The following is an 18,302-nucleotide window of genomic DNA, read 5'->3' on the forward strand; positions in this document are numbered from 1 at the left end:
CTAGACAGCGTATCTGCGTCGATGTTCATCGTCCCCGGGCGGTACTTGATAGTGAAGTTATAGTCCGCTAACTCCGCTACCCACCGGTGACCTGTTGCGTTAAGCTTAGCCGTGGTTAACATATAGGTCAATGGGTTGTTGTCTGTGTAGATTGTGAATGAAGGCGCATAGTAAAGGTAGTCTCGAAACTTCTCCGTAATGGCCTATTTAAGAGCGAGGAACTTTAGCTTTCCTGCGTGGAGGTGATAGTTCCTCTCTGCGGCCGTTAATGTCCTTAAAGCATATCCCAGAACCCTGAGACCGAATGTTTGCTGCTGATAAAGTACGGCGCCGAGACCGTCTTTAGACGCGACAGTATGCAATATGAAAGGCTTCTCTGGAAAGTCTGGAAAGGCCATAACAGGCGGGGATGCCAGCTGGGAGATCAGAAATTCAAGTTTCTGCTGGTGACACGGAAGCCAGTTAACTGGATGCTTGTTGAATAGCTGGCTTGTGTTCTTACCTGACACAGACTTTCTTCTCTGGTACATCTGGTCCTGGACTTCCTCGGGGGGTGACATTAAGTCGTACAGTGATTTGGCATGACGCGGGAAGTCCTTGATATACTGTCGATAATATCCAAGGAAACCCGGAATCTTTCTCATCTCGCCCACAGTGGCCGGCCTTTTCTCTTTCAGTGCATTGATAGCTGCTGTGTCCGCCGGATCCATACTATAACCACTTGTTGATATGATTTGATATGATTATCCTAATGCTGATATGATTCTCCTAAGTAACTCACCTTCCGCCTAAATAGTTCGCATTTAGACGGTTTTAGTTGATACCGTGCTCCTTAAGGTTAATTAATACCTGCTTTATATCAGCCAAATGCTGGGAAAATGTCTTTCTATATACCAATACATCGTCCAGGCATTCTGATTCTATTTCTTGGGATGCCAATAATACTTTCTGTCTCAGATCAAGCAGAATGACAAGAAAATCTTGAGGGGACTCACTAGAGGCTTGGACGGCTGTTGTCAGCTGTGAATACAGCTCTGTGGCACTTTTAATGTGCCCTCAACATTCTTCTTGTCTGGACTAAATTCAAACCCTGTTTACCCGTTCTCAAACAAAGACCTGGGTTAACTGCTTTTCTGACAGCTCCCATAATTTCTTTCTCAGTATACCCATTACTTGTGCCGGCTTCAATTTGATGTACTAGACTTGAAAAGCTGAGGTGATCTTTATTGATCTTTATTGAGCCAATCTGACCGGCAATCTTAAACTCTCTTCGCATAGAAAACTGAGGCTTTGATTTAACAAATTCTTCACTGCTTCCAAAATAGCCTGTAATTTATCAACTTCCAATTCCTCCTTGTCCAGGTAATTGGTAATTGCCTGTATTACTTGTAATTAATTTCCCTTCCGGTCGCCTTTACTGATATAACACACGACACCACACCGACTTGAAGCCAATTAGGCCTTTTTATAACTTTATTGTCTGTATTACACCGTAAAAACTTGATCCGGCTATATCAGGGGAAATCGTCGTGCGCGTGTTTGATCGTTCGATTCCTGTACGATTATGAGGGGCTTAGCACTGTTTTGCTCTAGTTTTATCAGGTTACAGAGTTAATTAATATATAGATTTAGGCACTGCCTAAAACCGGAGCCAGCATGACTTTTTTTAGCATAAACTTGTGTGGAATCCCCCTTCCCTGCACTTTCATTATGCATCATGTTCCTCCACCCACAAAAACGGCACAATATGTTAAACATATAAAGATTGCATTTTCTATAAATACTGCAATTATTATTAAAAATTGTCCTCCTAGGGAATAAAAGTATTTATTGACATTACTAAGGATATCATTAACTAAACTATACTTGATAGACAACTGATACAGCAAAATTAGCAAAATACATTTTATGCTTTGATTAACAGGGAAGGCTTTCAGGTGTAAAGGGAGGTCATATTTATTTAAAAAGGAGGATTAATTATAAAAGTTCCTCACAAAAAACTGGGTGCTATTTTATTCTCTTTAAAATGAAAAACAATAAACAAATACATATCAAATTCCTATACATTAAGTATATCAGCAAATCACACTATCATAGTGGATTTGAGGTAAAAGTATTCATTCCCCTGTGCGAAATGAAACTGGGATATTCCAAGACTTTCTGTAATATCCTTGAATATCTCACGATATTCATCTTAGAACATCCTGCGATTTCCTAGGATATTCTACGATCAAGGTGTGAATTTTCACGGTAAATTTGGACCGATATTCCAGGATATTCTAGGATATCTCAAAAGGCATAGACTTACTTTAAACAGGATTTTCTACGATATTCTGGAATATCCATTTGGATATAATGCGATTGTTTGGAATATGCATGAATGTGACAGGAAATGCGTTGTTTCTTTTGCAATAAAGTGCGACATTCTTAGGCAATATTGGATTTTCTTGGGTTTTAGTGAATGCATAATCGGATATTATGAGATTTTTCGGAATTTTCTTGGATTTTAGTGAATGCATAATCGGATATTATGAGATTTTTCGGAATTGTAGGAAATTTAGGTTATTGTTGTCGACAATAACATTTTATTTTGCGATATATATTTTATTTTGCGATATATTGTCATTTTGCAGAATATCATACGACTTTCTTGGATATCCGTTAATTTATTACAAGTAGCTAGCAATATTTTCCAGCAAGAAATTTAATTTTTTATAATACAGAACTAAATTACAATTATCTCAAAATTTAATAACCAATTTTATATCTTTATATATTTGATATCAACTTTATAATTTTCGGATACAACGTGAACAGTGCCTTCTATAACGTTATAGAAATCAGCAAAAATCGTTAAAAGACAAAACCAGATTCGACAAAAAGTTGGTATACAACAAAAAGTGCTAGGCAAGCTAATATATCTCTATGATTAAAAAAAACCTCTAAAGCGAACATTTTACACAAACAATAGAGATTTCACTTAGCTGTACTGAAGACTTTTTTGGTTTTCTCTTTTAAGGATTTTTGCTGATTTCTAATCAGCTGGTCCACTTTCTCATCTGTCATCCCATAATTTCCTCTCATTGCACCTGCAAAAACAATGGTAGTTGCAGTTGAGTAAGTGATACCTTTCTGCATTTCTTACACTGTTGTGACTCACCATAAATCATCTGCAGCTTGTTGCTGTCCAGGACATCCCTGGACCTCCCCTTCCCCTTCAGAGTACACCGCATGAGTTCTTCTTCGGTGAAGAGGTCTGAGAGGAGCCTTTTCACCCCTTCCAGGGGCTTTAAGAGGTACTTAATTTTCTGCTTTTGTTGTGACTGTAAAGAATAAATTGAACAATTAATTGAAAACAGCTAAAATCGGTGTATAAGCAATCAGGCATGTATATAGTCTATAGGAGTTCTCTGTTCCGATTATATTGTTTGTTTGATGTTTTATCGAAACGTACCACTGGACTGGGTTGATCCTCTACAGGAACATCTTTGTTAACCTATAAAAATACAAAAAAAAGAACACTTAACATTCTTTATGGGATAACAGCGGAAAAGGACTATTACAATGTGCAAAAACCACAGTCACAGCCTTTGAAAAATCCAAGACTACTTGCTGATAGTCTTATATTCACTGCATTCAGCTATTAATATAAGATACATAATTCACAAAATCTTAAAATCCAAGGCGGGATAAAAGTACCGAATGACATAATTTGAATTTGTGCCCAAATAATATTTATATCCTGTGTTTGAGAGCCAAGTTCCAAGTTCCTTCAGAATATCGAAGCCGCCGTTTAACCAACAACAACCTATTCGTTTTTGTCATAAGTATTGCAACTTTAGCATAATCACACGGTGTAAACTCGCCTTTAGTTTTCTTTTCAGGTTTTTGACCTCTTGTTTAAGTGTTTCGACCTCTGCCTTGAGGTCTTGGATGGCAGAAGTAGTGCTATGAGCGAATGTTTCCCAGTTGTTGGGTGGCTCATCTTCCAACATAGCGGAATAACTGGGAAAGGAGTTAGTAATTAATGGATCAGGAGTGTCGTATTCGAGTGATAGGTTAGAATCGTCAGTTATTGAATAATTGACTTGCCAATTATTAGATGCATTAAGTGCTGTACGCATTAAAGTATTAGTGGCTTGCAAAGAATAAGATGAAGTAGACTGTGACGTGGTAGTGTGTGTGAACGGAGTAAACTTTGGTCTGGTTGTGGATTGGCGTGGAGTGGATGAAAGTGGACGCAAGTCATCAAATGGGCGTGGAGGGGGTGTGAATGGTTGTGGGGTGTCTGATGGACGACGTGGAGTGGGCCGGAGTGGTTGTGAAGTGTGTAGCGGTGTGGTTTGTTGTAAGGCATAAGATTGACGCGGAGGATATGCTGGTGGTTGTGTAGTATTAGATTGACGCGGAGGGGGTGTGATTGGTCGTGGGGTATTAGATTGACAAGAAGGAGGTGTGTGTGGTCGTGGGTTATTAGATTGACGCGAAGGGGGTGTGAGTGGTCGTGGGGGTTAGATTGATGCGGAGGGGTTGTGAGTTGTTGTGGAGTATTAGATGGGGGTTTAAGCGGTTGTAAAGCATTAATGGGGCGTGAAGTGGATGATGAGGCAGAGGCCGAAACACTGGAAACCTCGAGGTCATCCTCTGGGAACCTTCTCCTGCTCATTATATTTCTTATCTTTTCGCCTTGTACAGTATTTTGCAGTTCCTGAACAAACAAAAATAGCAATACGCAACAGAGGTTCGAGCGTGCATCAACCTTTTAAAGTATATAAGCAGCAATGAAAATTAGTTGGTTAACAGTTAACTATGGATGAAACCAGAATGGCTTCAATGAGACAAAGAGCCGGAAATTACCTTAGGTTTGGGTGTTCGAACGTCTCCCGACTTTGACTTGTTGCTTTTTGGTCTTTTATTGGCTGCAATCAAAAATCTTAGTTTGGGGGCCGCTTAATGGAGGTTTACATATTTCTAAATTAACGTAATCAAGCCGTAACTGAACATAACGACCTTTTTTGTTATAATCAACATTATTTACAATGTTGGCCCAAAGACAAGGCTTATCGGGTAAACAACTTAAGAATCCGAATCATTTTGCAATCGTAAGAGAAAAGGCTGACAAAACGGTGATGGTTGACGTCAGTGACCCAAATACTCTGACTGACAATTTCGAAGTTATCGGGATATTCCAAAAGTGATAAACTGATGAACATATATTTTTAAAGGTGATAGGGTTTCTTCTAGCTGCCTAAAAAGCGCGGGAATTTTTGAACGAGGAATATGATACGACAGGTTCGCGCAAAACCACGATCAAAATCAGTTTAAGGTACATTGTCTTGCTGGCAAATGTTGATATTGCCCCCCCCCCCCCCCATCCCGCGCAGTTTCTATTAATGCTTTCCTGTAAATGTTTTCTAACTAAAAAAAAAAAACCTTCCAGCCTCTTTCACAGCAGAGGGCTCAATGCTTACCATGCTTTCCTCCGCTTGTTTCGTCATTTAAGCTTGCGGCTTCTACCACCTTCTGACACGGCTTGCGTTTTTTTGGTCGCGGTGTTTCTTGAAATATAAACAAGAATCATTGCAAAACACTGATATACAATGCTCTATGCTAACCCCATCATTAAGTGTTTACTTTATGTTACTTCTAGGTAAATAACATTACATTAACACTAATATACTATTTTAGCAAAGTATTATCTACTGTGTGAAGGTAAATTAACTAGCACAAACCTTTCACGTAAGTGATATGCGAAGAATGCATTTAATATTTTCTGGATGTTCCTATTCTTATAATGTTACCTTGGTCGCTGTCGTTGCCTCGCTCAAGCAGCTCGTTTTCGAACTGCTTTGCCTTGCGCTGTGAGTCTGAAATACAAATCCAAAAACTGCAAGTTGAGATATAATTCTGTAATTGCTCTAAGTTTTTAGCGCTGAAGTCATAACGCAGAGGTTCTGCGCCCTCGGCGCATGTATGTTACATAATAAAACGAAACGCCTTCAAGATTTTCCGTCGCCCTGGGCTCATGCTTCATGCTTCTTTTATAAAAATGCACATCCTTTAGAATTGTAATAGCTTAACAATTCTCTGCGTTACGTTGCTTAAGTTCCATACTGAAATTGCTCCGAGTTTTAGCACTGAAGTCATAATACAGAGGTGCTGCACCCTCTTACTTCTTACGGCGCATGTATGTTACAAAATAGAACAAAACGCCGTCAAGATTTACCGTTGGAGCGACGGCTTCAAGAACGGCGCGCGCGCTCACGAAGTGTTCTCACAACACGGCGTTGTCCCGCGACGGCAAATCTAGAACAGCATTTTCCTATTCTACGTGCGCCGCCAGAACGTCCTTGCGTAAGGTCTCTGTTTTATAAAGTAAAACGATACAAAAAAGCAGCCTAACTTCGACTTACCGAAGATTTGTAACACTTCTGCATCGTAAAGTCTTGGTGTGTCTGCTGCCTTCTCTCTGTATACAACAGATACCACACAACCCTGGCGCAAAACTTCGCCTGTCTTAGGGATGATATCACTTCCCCTTAAAACCGTAAACTCGCGACGATCCTCCGCGTTGTTTACCCACTCAACAACAACAAATTTCTTTGAGGTCATTTTGACTATGATCAGTTAAAGATTCGATAAAATTCACAGCACGGAGATTTGCTAAGGAAATATAACCGGTACAATCCACCTACGAAAACCAGTACAAGTCGGCGATGTCCCTGGCAGCCAGCAAGGGGTGAATGACGTATGCAAAAAGGCGGATTCTGATTGGGTGATGTTGATTACAGAACGTAAGATCGTGTCCAGGGGTCCAATGTTCATCAAGATTCTTTCATCACATTGCGTTATTGCGAAACAAAACAAGCAGATGTGTCAGGATGTGCTATAAGGATAAATCAGAGGAACGACAAACTGCGCCAAAATGAGTCCAAGGTAAAAGCATGGCAAGACCTCTATCGGAGAAATGTAATGAAAATCCACCCCCCGGCCCGCTCTACCAGAAAATTTTTGCAAACAACAAAAAGACATACTTGTGTACCCTGTGTAATCGATCTTTGTCAAGACTTCAGCGCCTAGACGAACATTTACAAAAGATTCATGGTAAACGAGACTCAAGTAAGTACCTTAAGGTTTATGCTATAGTGTCTAAATGGGTTGGAAGTTTATAACATAGACCCATTAGAATAACCATAAACATGTCTAAAATTCAAGATCAAAATTTTGATAGATTCTTAACAATGGTTAATCCTTGCTATTAGACTCCGGTCGAGTTTCAGTCGAGCATGTATTTGCCAGGATTAGTCAGGGGTGTAGGAGGGTTTTAATTGGCGGTCGACTTTCTATGGTCTATGGAGTCTAAGCAAGGTTAACAAAATGCAAAAGTTTGTATCATTTAAGGGCTTGATTCACAATGTTGATACAAGTACAGCGGGCCGGAATTAAGTTTGGTTCTAATGATTATTTATGAGTTTCTTAATAACAGACCTTTACCCACGTGAGGCCTACTCGACTGCTGCGCAGACTGCTTTTTATAGTCTCAAATGGAAATGATAATAATGACACAAGGTAATATTTATAAGAAAATTAAACATTTGACAGGGATAAGATATTTCCTTTATATTTACCATGAGGTTATACAGTATTGAGTAAATGTTCTCAGCTAATAATTGAAGCCTTTTGATTGGTAACGAAGCCTTTTGATTGAGCATGCTGTAGTAAATAAAAATTATAATTAGCTACGAGCATTAATTCAATACTGTAAAATGCTCATGGTAAATAAAAAGTTTATATATGAGGAATAACTGTCCCTTGAAATGTCCAATTTTCTTACAAATATTACATTGTGCATTATTATTATTTCAATAATAAGAAAATAAAAAGCAGTCTGCGCAGCAGTCGAGTAGGCCGAAGGCCTACGAGACGGAACCAGTGGGCGATGCCATACTTGCCAAAAGAAAGCATTTTGATTGGTATGATTGGGCATCCATTTGCCACAAAGCCCTATGCCTTGGCCATGGTACTTGCAGTGCTATGTGTCTGCTATGTATGGTGGACCACCCCTTCCCCTTACTTTTCACCATATCCACCATTTCCACTATATCCACCATTTGCCACATACTCCTATCCCTTGGCCATGTTACTTGCAGTGTTGACTGTCTGCTATGTATGGTGGACCACCCCTCCCCCTTACTCTTCACCATATCCACCATTTTCACCAAATCCACCATTTGCCACATAGCCCTATCCCTTGGCCGTGGTACTTGCAGTGCTATGTGTCTGCTATATGTATGGTGGACCACCCCTCCCCCTTACTTTTCACCATATCCACCATAGCCACCATTTGCCACATAGCCCTATGCCTTGGCCATGGTACTTGCAGTGCTATGTGTCTGCTATAGGTATGGTGGACCACCCCTCCACCTAGCTTTTCACCATATCCACCATATCCACCATTTGCCACATAGCTCTATGATTTGGTCATGGTACTTGCATGCAGTGTGGATTGTCTGCTTTATGTATGGTGGACCACCTCTCCCCCTTACTTTTCACCATATCCACCATTCCCATCATATCCACCATTTGCCACATACTCCTATCCCTTGGCCATGCTACTTGCAGTGTTGACTGTCTGCTATATGTATGGTGGACCAGCCTCACCATATCCACGATTGTATCAGCCCTATTCCTAAAGCCTTGGTACTTGTAATTCTGAATAGACAGTATATATGCTAAGTATGGGTCTATAGGACCATCCCTCCCCTTAAGTTCTACGCTGCAGTGTTATTTTACCATTTGGCCGTTTGCCACTAGTGCTTGACAAATGGCCATTTTGAAATGGCCAATGGCCAATGTGAGACAGTGTTGGACAACCCTCTACAGAAGTTAGTTTTCACTCAGATAACTTTAATAGATAAAGCAATTTAGTTAAATACCTTTAGTTCATTCTTTTATATTCAGATCACGTCAAGATTAGGGGGGTGAATAGGGGTATGTAAATCCGCCGATCCGCTACATTTTTGGAGCAAATCTGTGGATCCGCATAATTTTTTTAGATTCGCATGGTTTCACAAAACAATAGCATCGATTGAAATTTATTTAAAATCCGAAATTCGACCGTCGAAGCAGTCAAAACCCGAAATCCGCGCCAGAATTGTGAAAAGATCCGTGATCTGCCGTACTCCCAAAATCCGCCAATCCGCTAGAATAATAATAACAATCCGTAATCCGTGAGCATTTCGGGGCCGAATCCGCCAATCCGCTAGAATAATAATAACAATCCGTAATCCGTGAGCATTTCGGGGCCGAATCCGCCATTCCGCTAGACTAATAATAACAATCCGTAATCCGTGAGCATTTCGGGGCCGAATCCGCCAATCCGCTAGAATAATAATAACAATCCGTAATCCGTGGGCATTTCGGGGCCGAATCCGCCATTCCGCTAGACTAATAATAACAATCCGTAATCCGTGAGCATTTCGGGGCCGAATCCGCCAATCTGCGAACCTATTCACCCCCCCCCCCCCCCCCCGATTAGGTATTGAAGCTGTCTCTAACTGAATAAAGTAGTCAGCTCGTTTCTATGTCCCTCTTTATACGCTACGGGTCTACACGTGTTGCAAATGTATAAACACAACGAAATGTGGCGTAATTAATTCAAGTGAGCACGACTTTCCACAATAACTTGATAGAAAGTAAAGCTATGGAAAATTTGCAGCAATGAAATCGCCAATTAGGCCTTGATTATGCACAAATACATAAATCGTATATGTGAAATTCTGAATTCCGATGCAATGATTTGCGATGACGTCACAGAATTGCATACTTCGCATAAGGAAAAGGCTTCGGTAAGATCATAGTGATCATCAATGCAGATTTCTCGGGACGACGAAAAAAATAGTTGCATTTTATGACTGGGCTACCATACCCTGGTTCCAGAGCCTCGAACGTCTCTCTAGTGGCCAGCCACTAAATAGAGACGTTCGAAGCTTTGGAACCAGGGTAGGGCTACCACAGGTATCCCAGTAAAAAAAAACTAAAGTTGTTGTGTGTTTGTGATGGGTGGGGGTGGGGGGATTTAGACATTCCAAAAAAGGGGCGGCGGAGCTGTCGTTAAACACCACCAGGCCAGGTGACAATTTAATTTCGAGCCCATTTTCAGGTGTGTAAATAATATTGTATAGGGTGGACTGGGGGCATGCTCCACCGTGAAAATGTTGCCATTTTTAAATATGTGAAATGCTAATTTTCGTTAAAACCTCAATAGAGAACAGCATCATTAGCTCCTTGCCGACTGAAATCTTATTTACATATCTTTTTATACCACCAATCGGAAAAGTTAATAGGGGGGGGGACTTCGACATGAATGAAAATAGTAGAGGCAGCACTTTAAGGGATAATGATTTTCAACGCCTGCCAAACGAAAGTTATAAAAGTGCAAACAGAAAGCGCATCATATTAATTTATCTATTTTGTAGGGGGTCTTATACCCCGGTCCCAGGGCCTCGAGCGTCCTTCTATTCAGTGGCCAGCGAGGTTGAGACGTCTCAACCTCGTCTCAACCTCGCTGGCTACTAAATAGAGAGACGCACGAGGCTCTGGGACCAGGGTAGGGGTCTTGGGCTCTCCCCAGTAAAAATTTTGAAATTCCAGTTCTAGGAGACTCGAAAATTGACCAGAATGCCTGTTTAAAAAATAAGGCCCTCCCCTAGACCCTGTATCAAAAATGACGATATAACTCATAGATGTCTATTTGCTTGAATTCGTTTGTCCTTAGAAATTTTTCACTAACGCAGGTGGGAAGCCTGTGCTGTGACAACGCTAAGTTTGATTGAATGTTCCTCCCGTTGCATTGTTTGTACAACTTCGTCAACGGCTACTGAGCTCAATAATAGAATCTAGGAGGAAAAGAAAAATATTGCACATTATGTGAGGCGAGAGAATTCTTTGCCATCAGAGACACCGCTGTTTGCTTCTGTTTTGTTTAGTTCCGCATGTGACTGCTGAGCTCGCCTTGCGTGACAGGGGGCGGTCTGAGTGACTGCGTGGGGGACTAGGGTCTAGATTCCTTTGCGTCTTTCCCGAAGGGTTGATCAGACGCTTCCATTGTAAGTTGAGATTCTTCTGAGAAGATTTCGACTAGAAACAGGTATTTATATCGCCTATTTCCACCCTATTTTGGCTATATTACCTATTTCATTATTGTATGGGGTCTAAAAGTGGATCGATTCATTTGTCTTCAGCTGATAACTCTTGAGAGGTAAAATCACTTCCGCTTTCGATTCGATTCCACTAAAATTTCGAAAGACTCGAAAGGTTTCCGAGTAAAAAAAATCTATATTAAATGTACCTTTTGTTCCAAACGTTGTGTTTAGTATATTGGCAGTCTATATTTGAATTATTATGTGTTGTCTTATTCGTTGTTGTTGTTACAATGCTGTACATTAAAGGTCGGTACAGCTAGATATGCTCACTCTAGCTGAATCGTTTACCTTATAACACTTTATTTTCGCGTCAATTTAAACAGCCTCTGTCAGGTGCCATTTTATCATCCTAGCAAAGTACCAAAGTGTGAAGAAGCATCCATTTCCATCGGCTGATTTGTGATATTTTCGATTTAAAAAAAATTAAAAATTCGCGAAAATAAAGCATAGCTGTCAACTCTCCCGCATTAGGCGGATGTCACAAGATTTTGAACCTAATAACATTAATTTTTGTGTGAATGTTCATACATTCTGCATCCACTGTATTCACTCGCATTGGCGTTGGTTTTTTTCACATATTTACTGTATCTCACCCGATTTTACAAGATTTCTGTGCAAGTTTGATTGACAGCTATGATAAAGTGATATGGCCTTTGGGTGAAATATTTGTCGTTTTATAAGCTTTTTGCAAACACCTTGACTTTGACAATTCTGAACTGTATTTACAGGTTTTTGTGGAACTAAATTTAGCCCACGCATGTCTTTGTTACAGTTTTGATGAATGAAGCACATTCTAAATCACTTGCTTTACTTGAGTTTATTGTCTCAAAATGGCAAGATTGCAAAAATAAAGTGACTTTTTATGAAAATAGCGAAAATAAAGTGTCGCCCAATAACAACATTTTAAAATCGTGAAATTTTGACGTCGCCAATAAGGTGTAATAAGGGTTTAGTTTCAATTAAAGATTGTTTATTTTCGTTGTTCTCTGGTGGACAGGTACAGTGATTTCTGATTTTTTTAAATTGTTATTTTTTTGGGTTTGCCACTCAAAAAAGTCACATGATCTTTTAGCACAAGTCGCCTATTCACGAAACAGTCAGAAATTAAACAAGAAAGCTATGAAAATAGTTGAGTTTGCTTGATGGTGGATGGATGGGGTGCTAAATTAAAGTAGTGTTACAGATTCTCTAGCCTTCAAAAGTGTAATTCCCATATTGGTCACTGGGAAGGGGTAAATTGGCCAAATTGCCATTGACTTATCTTCAAACTTCTAGCTGTTTTACTGCTCATCCAATAGCTAAGTCCAAATATCTGTTGTTTGGAGTCGTTCATGAGTTTTAGGAAGCAACTGAAGGTAAAGTGATCACAATTAAAATTTGGCAATGTAACAATAATCTCATTGATAAGCTGGGTTATTTTTCATAGTAAGTAAATAAGTAAGTATATATACTGTATGTCCAACTTTGCATATTCATATTTGTGTTGTCATTTTCCCTTTCCAATTTGTTTGATCATGCAAAGCTTCCAAACATAACGCCGGAATTTATAACAAAATAAACAAATATATAACACAGTTTATTCAGCAGACACAAGATTAATCCCTAATTTCTTGAATTATTGTGCATGTTTAGGGATTGCAAACTCCACATGAGAAATGCAAATTTTAAAGTGTTTGTAATGCAGATATTTCTGCATTATTTTTGAGAATTAAAAGGAAATGACCAGAAGGGGCGTGGCTGTGCCCCCAATATTTTCTCAATGTTTCTGTATCGTGCCCCCCCCCCCCAATCTTAGGTGGCCTGCTATGCCTCTCGTAGAAAAGGAATAATAAATTTGCTTATGCTTTACTTGTTGTTTTTTTAGAAATGACATCTGCCAGTAGGCGCCTCGAGGATGAGGTGACGTGCTCTATATGTATAGAGCACTTCAACGATCCTAGAGTGCTCCCTTGCTTCCACTCATTTTGTCGGCACTGCCTGGAAGAGCTGGCAGTGCACTCTGAAGGGAGAGGAAAACTTGTGTGCCCCCTCTGTAAGGCGGAATTCCAGGTAATCTGTCATGCAGAAATTCATCCATTACTTAATGAACACTGGCACAACTGTGTGACAAATGTTTTGCTGTAACAAAGAAATGGATTCAAACGACAAGTGCATTTCGAAAGAGAAAAGCAAAATTGAATTCTTCTCACAAGAAATTACTTTGAGTATTGAATTATTAAAAGATAAGGATCCCCAAGCTAATGTTGTATTTTGCATGTTTCCTTCATAGTTACTGTGGATATATGGGCGTTACAAAAAAAATTGGGACAAAAAATTATAATAAAATACCTTCAAACTTTTCTTACCTGTTTTTGGACTTGTCATTCACATCCCTGTGAAGTTTCAATTCATTTGGGGCAATATTGAGCAATTGTAGTTCAACTATATTTACAGTAACTATGAATAAAACACGTAAAATACAACATTAGCTCGGGGAACCTATGCCCTTCCCTGAAACCATATGCAAACTCCGTTATAACTCTATTTTACTGATTATTGTTCTAGATTTCCCCAGCAGATGTTCCGAGTTTGAAGGTGAATTTCATGATCAACAGTATTCTCTCTGTTCTTCCTTTGTTGACATCTGACGACTCCAAGAAGAAACCAGCTTGTGAATCGTGTGATAGTGGTGAGCCTGCCCAAGGGAGATGTAACGAGTGCGATCACTTTGTCTGTGAGCAGTGCATCTCGACTCATAAGAGATTTCGACCAGTGCAACACCACACTATCCTCAGTCTTGATGAGATCAAAAGCGGAAAGTTACTTGCAATGAGCAAGGCTTCCTTCTGCACCAAACACAAGGGTGAAAAGCTGAAACTGTTTTGCGAATCTTGTAAGGAAGTAATTTGGCGGGACTGTACCGTTGTTGATCATAAAAATCATGATTACCTTTTCACAAGTGATGTTATCGCTCGAGAGAAAGAAGAAATATTGGGAAGAGCAAAAAAGGTTGCATCAAAACTCACCGATATTGAACAGGCGATGGCATTGGTAGAAGAGGCTCAACATCATCTCGAGGAAAATAAACGTGCTACCAGAAGGGATCTGGATGCGTTCATTGATAAGCAGATAGGTACTCTTGAGAAGATGCGATCTGATCTTAAAGGGGGGATTGAGTCAGCTTGTCAAAAGCATGAGAAGCAGCTGACTGCCCAGAGAGAGACTCTATCCATGAGACTTGCAAGTGCTCGTAGCAGTTTGGAGTTTGCTGAGAGAATGTGCAGAGATGCAAATGATGTGGATGTCTTGTCCATCAGGAATGAAGTACTATCCCAGCTATCGAGTCTAGCAGAGAAACCCGTGGATCAGCCTTGTACGGAGGTTGGAGTTCGTCTTGTAGTGGATGAGGGGTATTGGGATTCTTTGTCAAAGAAGATTTCTGTTGGTGAATCTGAAACAGGTACTAATTCTCTAATACTGTTATGTAGGTAGGTAGGTAGGTAGGTAGGTAGGTAGGTAGGTAGGTAGGTAGGTAGGTAGGTAGGTAGGTCGGTCGGTCGGTCGGTCGGTCGGACGGCCGGCCGGCAGGTAGGTAGGTAGGTACCCTCAATGGACTCTTGAATAGGCTTCCTAGTTTTACCTTTTACTACCATCTCGAAGGTCTTTCTCATGTTCAACTCCATTCGGTTCTCCAGCGCCCAGCGCTTGATGTTGGTAACTTTCTCCAGCGATGAATCAATCGTGTCTGAGCCAGATATCACAGGCGTACTTATTGTGATGTCATCCGCATATTTGAGTTGGCGCTAGCGTTCTGAATATAATTTACCATGATAGAGAATAGCAACGGTCCTAGCACCGTTCCTTAGGGGACTCCTCTGCTGATTCCAAGGAAACTGGTAGCCATCCCATTAACCACAACTCGCTGCTTTCGATCGCACAGGAAGCTCATTATCAACAATCTGTTACAAAACTAATAGGACACTTTCCCTCCCCCTTCCTCAATGTTGGAGGGCAAATGATCACCTTGCTACTGCTTGTGTTTTGAGCTAAAAAATCGCCTCTTACCAATATTAATCGGGGGGAGAGGGTTGGCGGTTGTTTGTATAGGAAGTGTCCCACTTACTTTTGTTGAAGATTGTCTGAGCAAGTGACTGACAGGTCCTGGAACAGGAAACACTATCGTTGATAACGCAACGACAATACAACTATGCGAACGTCAAAATCAAACACATACAATTATCGTGCCAGAATCGCGCGTAAAAATGGACAGAAGCTTCAGAGACGACTATTTTTCATTGTAAACAATCTCATCTGTTTCTTCATATAAAAAATACCGCCTATGAAGAATTTATTACGTGAGAGATTTTCACTACAAATTTAGTCACGCAAGCTTGTCTCGGGGAGAAGGTCAATTCAATAAATTTATCTGTTTTACAATAGTTTTGCTAAATATCTGACACTTTGACACACAGTTATGCTTGAAGAGTTCAAGCAAAGTGTATGCAATGCTTTTTTCGTGGAGCATTCGCTAAAACCGACGGCTACAGACTACGTCTTCTGTTCTTGCTTATGTTGCTCAACGATTAACAACAACAGTTAACCATTTTAAAATTGTTAGAGAAATGCCTTACGAAAGAAATTCGAAATCTAAAATAATACAGTAACAACTTGAGATTCAAGCTCATAAATTGACACTAGTTTTGTTTGAATGAGGGTTTACATTTTGGAGAGAGAGCTCATGGTAGATGGTTGACCGTCGTTTTACTAAGATAAAAATAAAGTTCATTTTTATATAAACGGTCTACCACGGTTGACCGCTCAAAAAAGCCCTATTATATATTTCAAATCATTTGTAAGCTTCATATACCTAAATAGCTTTGTGATGGTAATAGAATAGACGAATGATTGAAGAAATTTGGCTACCATGAGTGGGAATAATATTTTTCTAAAAATGGTAGACCGTACACGGTCCACACCAGCTTTTTTGCACCGCCATGCTAAATATATAAACACTTGTTGTGATGTTCATTGAAAATGAAATGAGCCGAGGCTCTCATGTTTTCTACAACAGATAAACCGCCTATTTATCGCTTTCTTTAGTCGATTTGTTATTTATTGTTTAATTGGGAAATACTTATCAGGCGATGATCTTTTTAGTCTCTATGCCTGTATTTATTACCTAAATTGGCCATAAAAGCGGTGTTTTTCGGCTAAATACTCCGAGGGATGGCTGCTTTTCCAAATGGAGACAATCGGCACAATATATAGACAGTCTCTTTGGCAACATCAAATAAATTTTATAGTTTACAAAATTATAGTCTGCAAATATCCTAGCGCACCTTCATTTAATTCAAATTAATTGAATAAAATATTCCAAATAGCGCACAGATATCCCAAAAGTATTTTCTGGGGACGTCAACATGTTTACTTCAAGCTCGAATAATCAATAGATTGAAAAACTTTCATTAGGGTATGCGAATAAAGAGAATACATTTTAAGAAATCGATGATAAGCGTGACAAATTCCAATCGTTCCACTTCTGAGACAATCTGTTACAAAACTAATGGGACACTTTCCCTCCCCCTTCCTCAATGTTGGAGGGCAAATGATCACCTTGCTACTGCTTGTGTTTTGAGCTGAAAAATCGCCTCTAACCAATATTAATCGGGGGGAGAGGGTTGGCGGTTGTTCGTATGTGAAGTGTCCCACTTACTTTTGTTGAAGATTTCAGTTCTTGATGTAAGGGTTGATGTCGTATTTTGCCAGTTTATTACAGAGAATATGGTGAGGGACTGTGTCGAAGGCCTTGCTGAAATCAAATGACAAGGCTCTAACAAAATCTGCATCGTTGTCTAACTGCTTGAGCCAAAAATGTTGGCATTTGATCAGGGCCATTGTTGTGTTATGGCCTTTCTTGTAGGCAAATTGGTCGGGGCCAATTTCCGAGTGGAACAGAGTTCGTTTCTGCAGACAAGACGCTTGAAAATCCTAATGATGATATTAGTCAGTGAGATTGGTCTGAGTTGACTACACTCTGTCAGAGGAGATTCCTTAGGGATGGGCGAGATGTTCGCTAACTTCCAAGCCATTGGGACAGTTTGTTGTTGGAGTGAACAGTTGAAGATATTTTTGACAACAGGTGCAAGAGTGTGAGAAAAGTCGCGCCAGAGCAAGTACGGAAATTGATCAGGCCCTGAGGCAGTTCGTTTCTATGTGATAAAAAACTCATTACATCGCTCTCACTCACTGTTGGGGTTCGGGTGCCTTCAGGTATCTCCAGGCGCACGGGGACAACATATGCCTTATCAGTATTGGTGGCTTGAAAATGTGAGTTGATGATGCCGGGTGAAATCACCGATGATGATGATGATGCGCGTTCCCTGTGTCTTCCGGACAGTTATTCTATTGGCTGTCTCCCACCATTCTTTTGAACCGCATTTGTGTTCCTTATGAACAGCTTCCACCTGATTACTCCGAATGAGAATGTTGATACACTCTTGGCGCCTCAGAATCTCAGCACGGGTTCCTTTATGCGCAATTCTGTTCCTGATGTTACAAAGGTGTTTAACCAGGGGGACATGTAAGGTGGGTCTCTGGATGAGACTTTGACCCGAATGAGCGGAAAACATTCATTGAACATCGACCACAGGCTCGCATTTAGCAGCTCCACACTCTCCTCTAGGTAAGCAAGATTTTTAATAGGACTCCAGTCGAAAACATTTGTTTTTCCTGATCAAATAACTGAAATCCTCTGCTATCAAACCTCTCATCACTTTTCAGAAATTTAATTTTACCTTTGATTTGATTTGTGCATTGTTTTTTTTACCCCCAGTAACTCTATGCCTAAATTCAACCTCATGGTAGTGTAAAGTAATTTTTGTTTTTTTAATCATGTAGTTTTCATTGTATGTATACCCCGAATTATTTACATTTATTACATTATGAGTAGCGACTGAAGGGATCAAAGCCGCAGTTCTTATCTAGAAATAATTGAGATAATTTTAAAGCAAAAAATACATAGGATACCAGATTCACAATTTTTAAGCACCAGCGTTTTGCGACGAGTAGAATACATAGAAGCATACCATAATACACAAGTCTTTATTCATAATATTTCCT

At 40.0% G+C, this 18,302-nt stretch overlaps 2 protein-coding genes across 6 annotated transcripts in view; one reads left to right on the forward strand and one right to left on the reverse strand.

The window, feature by feature from the left end:
- Positions 1-2,509: 2,509 nt before the first annotated feature.
- On the reverse strand, positions 2,510-6,713 carry LOC125559932. Of its 2 annotated transcripts, XM_048722254.1 has the most exons (7): positions 6,414-6,713; positions 5,802-5,867; positions 5,472-5,558; positions 4,858-4,919; positions 3,455-3,496; positions 3,161-3,323; positions 2,510-3,089 (listed from the first exon to the last, which is right to left on the reverse strand). In XM_048722254.1, exons 1-7 carry the CDS (start codon positions 6,610-6,612, stop codon positions 2,977-2,979), a joined length of 732 nt encoding a protein of 243 aa, XP_048578211.1. In that variant the 5' UTR covers positions 6,613-6,713; the 3' UTR covers positions 2,510-2,976. The 2 variants fall into 2 exon arrangements, with proteins under 2 accessions (XP_048578211.1, XP_048578210.1); XM_048722253.1 differs by lacking the exons at positions 2,510-3,089; positions 3,161-3,323; positions 3,455-3,496 and adding an exon at positions 3,883-4,708.
- A 114-nt stretch (positions 6,714-6,827) lies between these two features.
- LOC5496836 overlaps positions 6,828-18,302 on the forward strand; it is a 111,055-nt gene continuing 99,580 nt past the window's right edge. For 2 of the 4 annotated variants that reach the window (XM_048722227.1, XM_048722226.1), the window contains exons 1-3: positions 6,829-7,119; positions 13,069-13,253; positions 13,749-14,643. In XM_048722227.1, the coding sequence (XP_048578184.1) occupies positions 6,945-7,119; positions 13,069-13,253; positions 13,749-14,643 (1,255 nt within the window). In that variant the 5' untranslated portion in view covers positions 6,829-6,944. Of the gene's footprint in view, positions 7,120-10,993; positions 11,150-13,068; positions 13,254-13,748; positions 14,644-18,302 lie in introns of those variants that run through there. The other 2 variants (XM_048722224.1, XM_048722225.1) reach the window with 2 other exon arrangements.

This window comes from Nematostella vectensis, chromosome 14 (genome assembly GCF_932526225.1).
Source record: "Nematostella vectensis chromosome 14, jaNemVect1.1, whole genome shotgun sequence".
Classification (NCBI taxonomy): domain Eukaryota; kingdom Metazoa; phylum Cnidaria; class Anthozoa; order Actiniaria; family Edwardsiidae; genus Nematostella; species Nematostella vectensis.

Coding starts and splice junctions, on each gene's coding strand:
- LOC125559932 (XM_048722253.1), bottom strand. CDS start 6,612: ATGACCTCAAAGAAATTTGTTGTTGTTGAGTGGGTAAACAACGCGGAG. Junction 5,559..5,801: donor AGGCAACGACAGCGACCAAG/GTAACATTATAA, acceptor TTATATTTCAAG/AAACACCGCGACCAAAAAAA. Junction 4,709..4,857: donor TTCGAACACCCAAACCTAAG/GTAATTTCCGGC, acceptor TTGTTTGTTCAG/GAACTGCAAAATACTGTACA.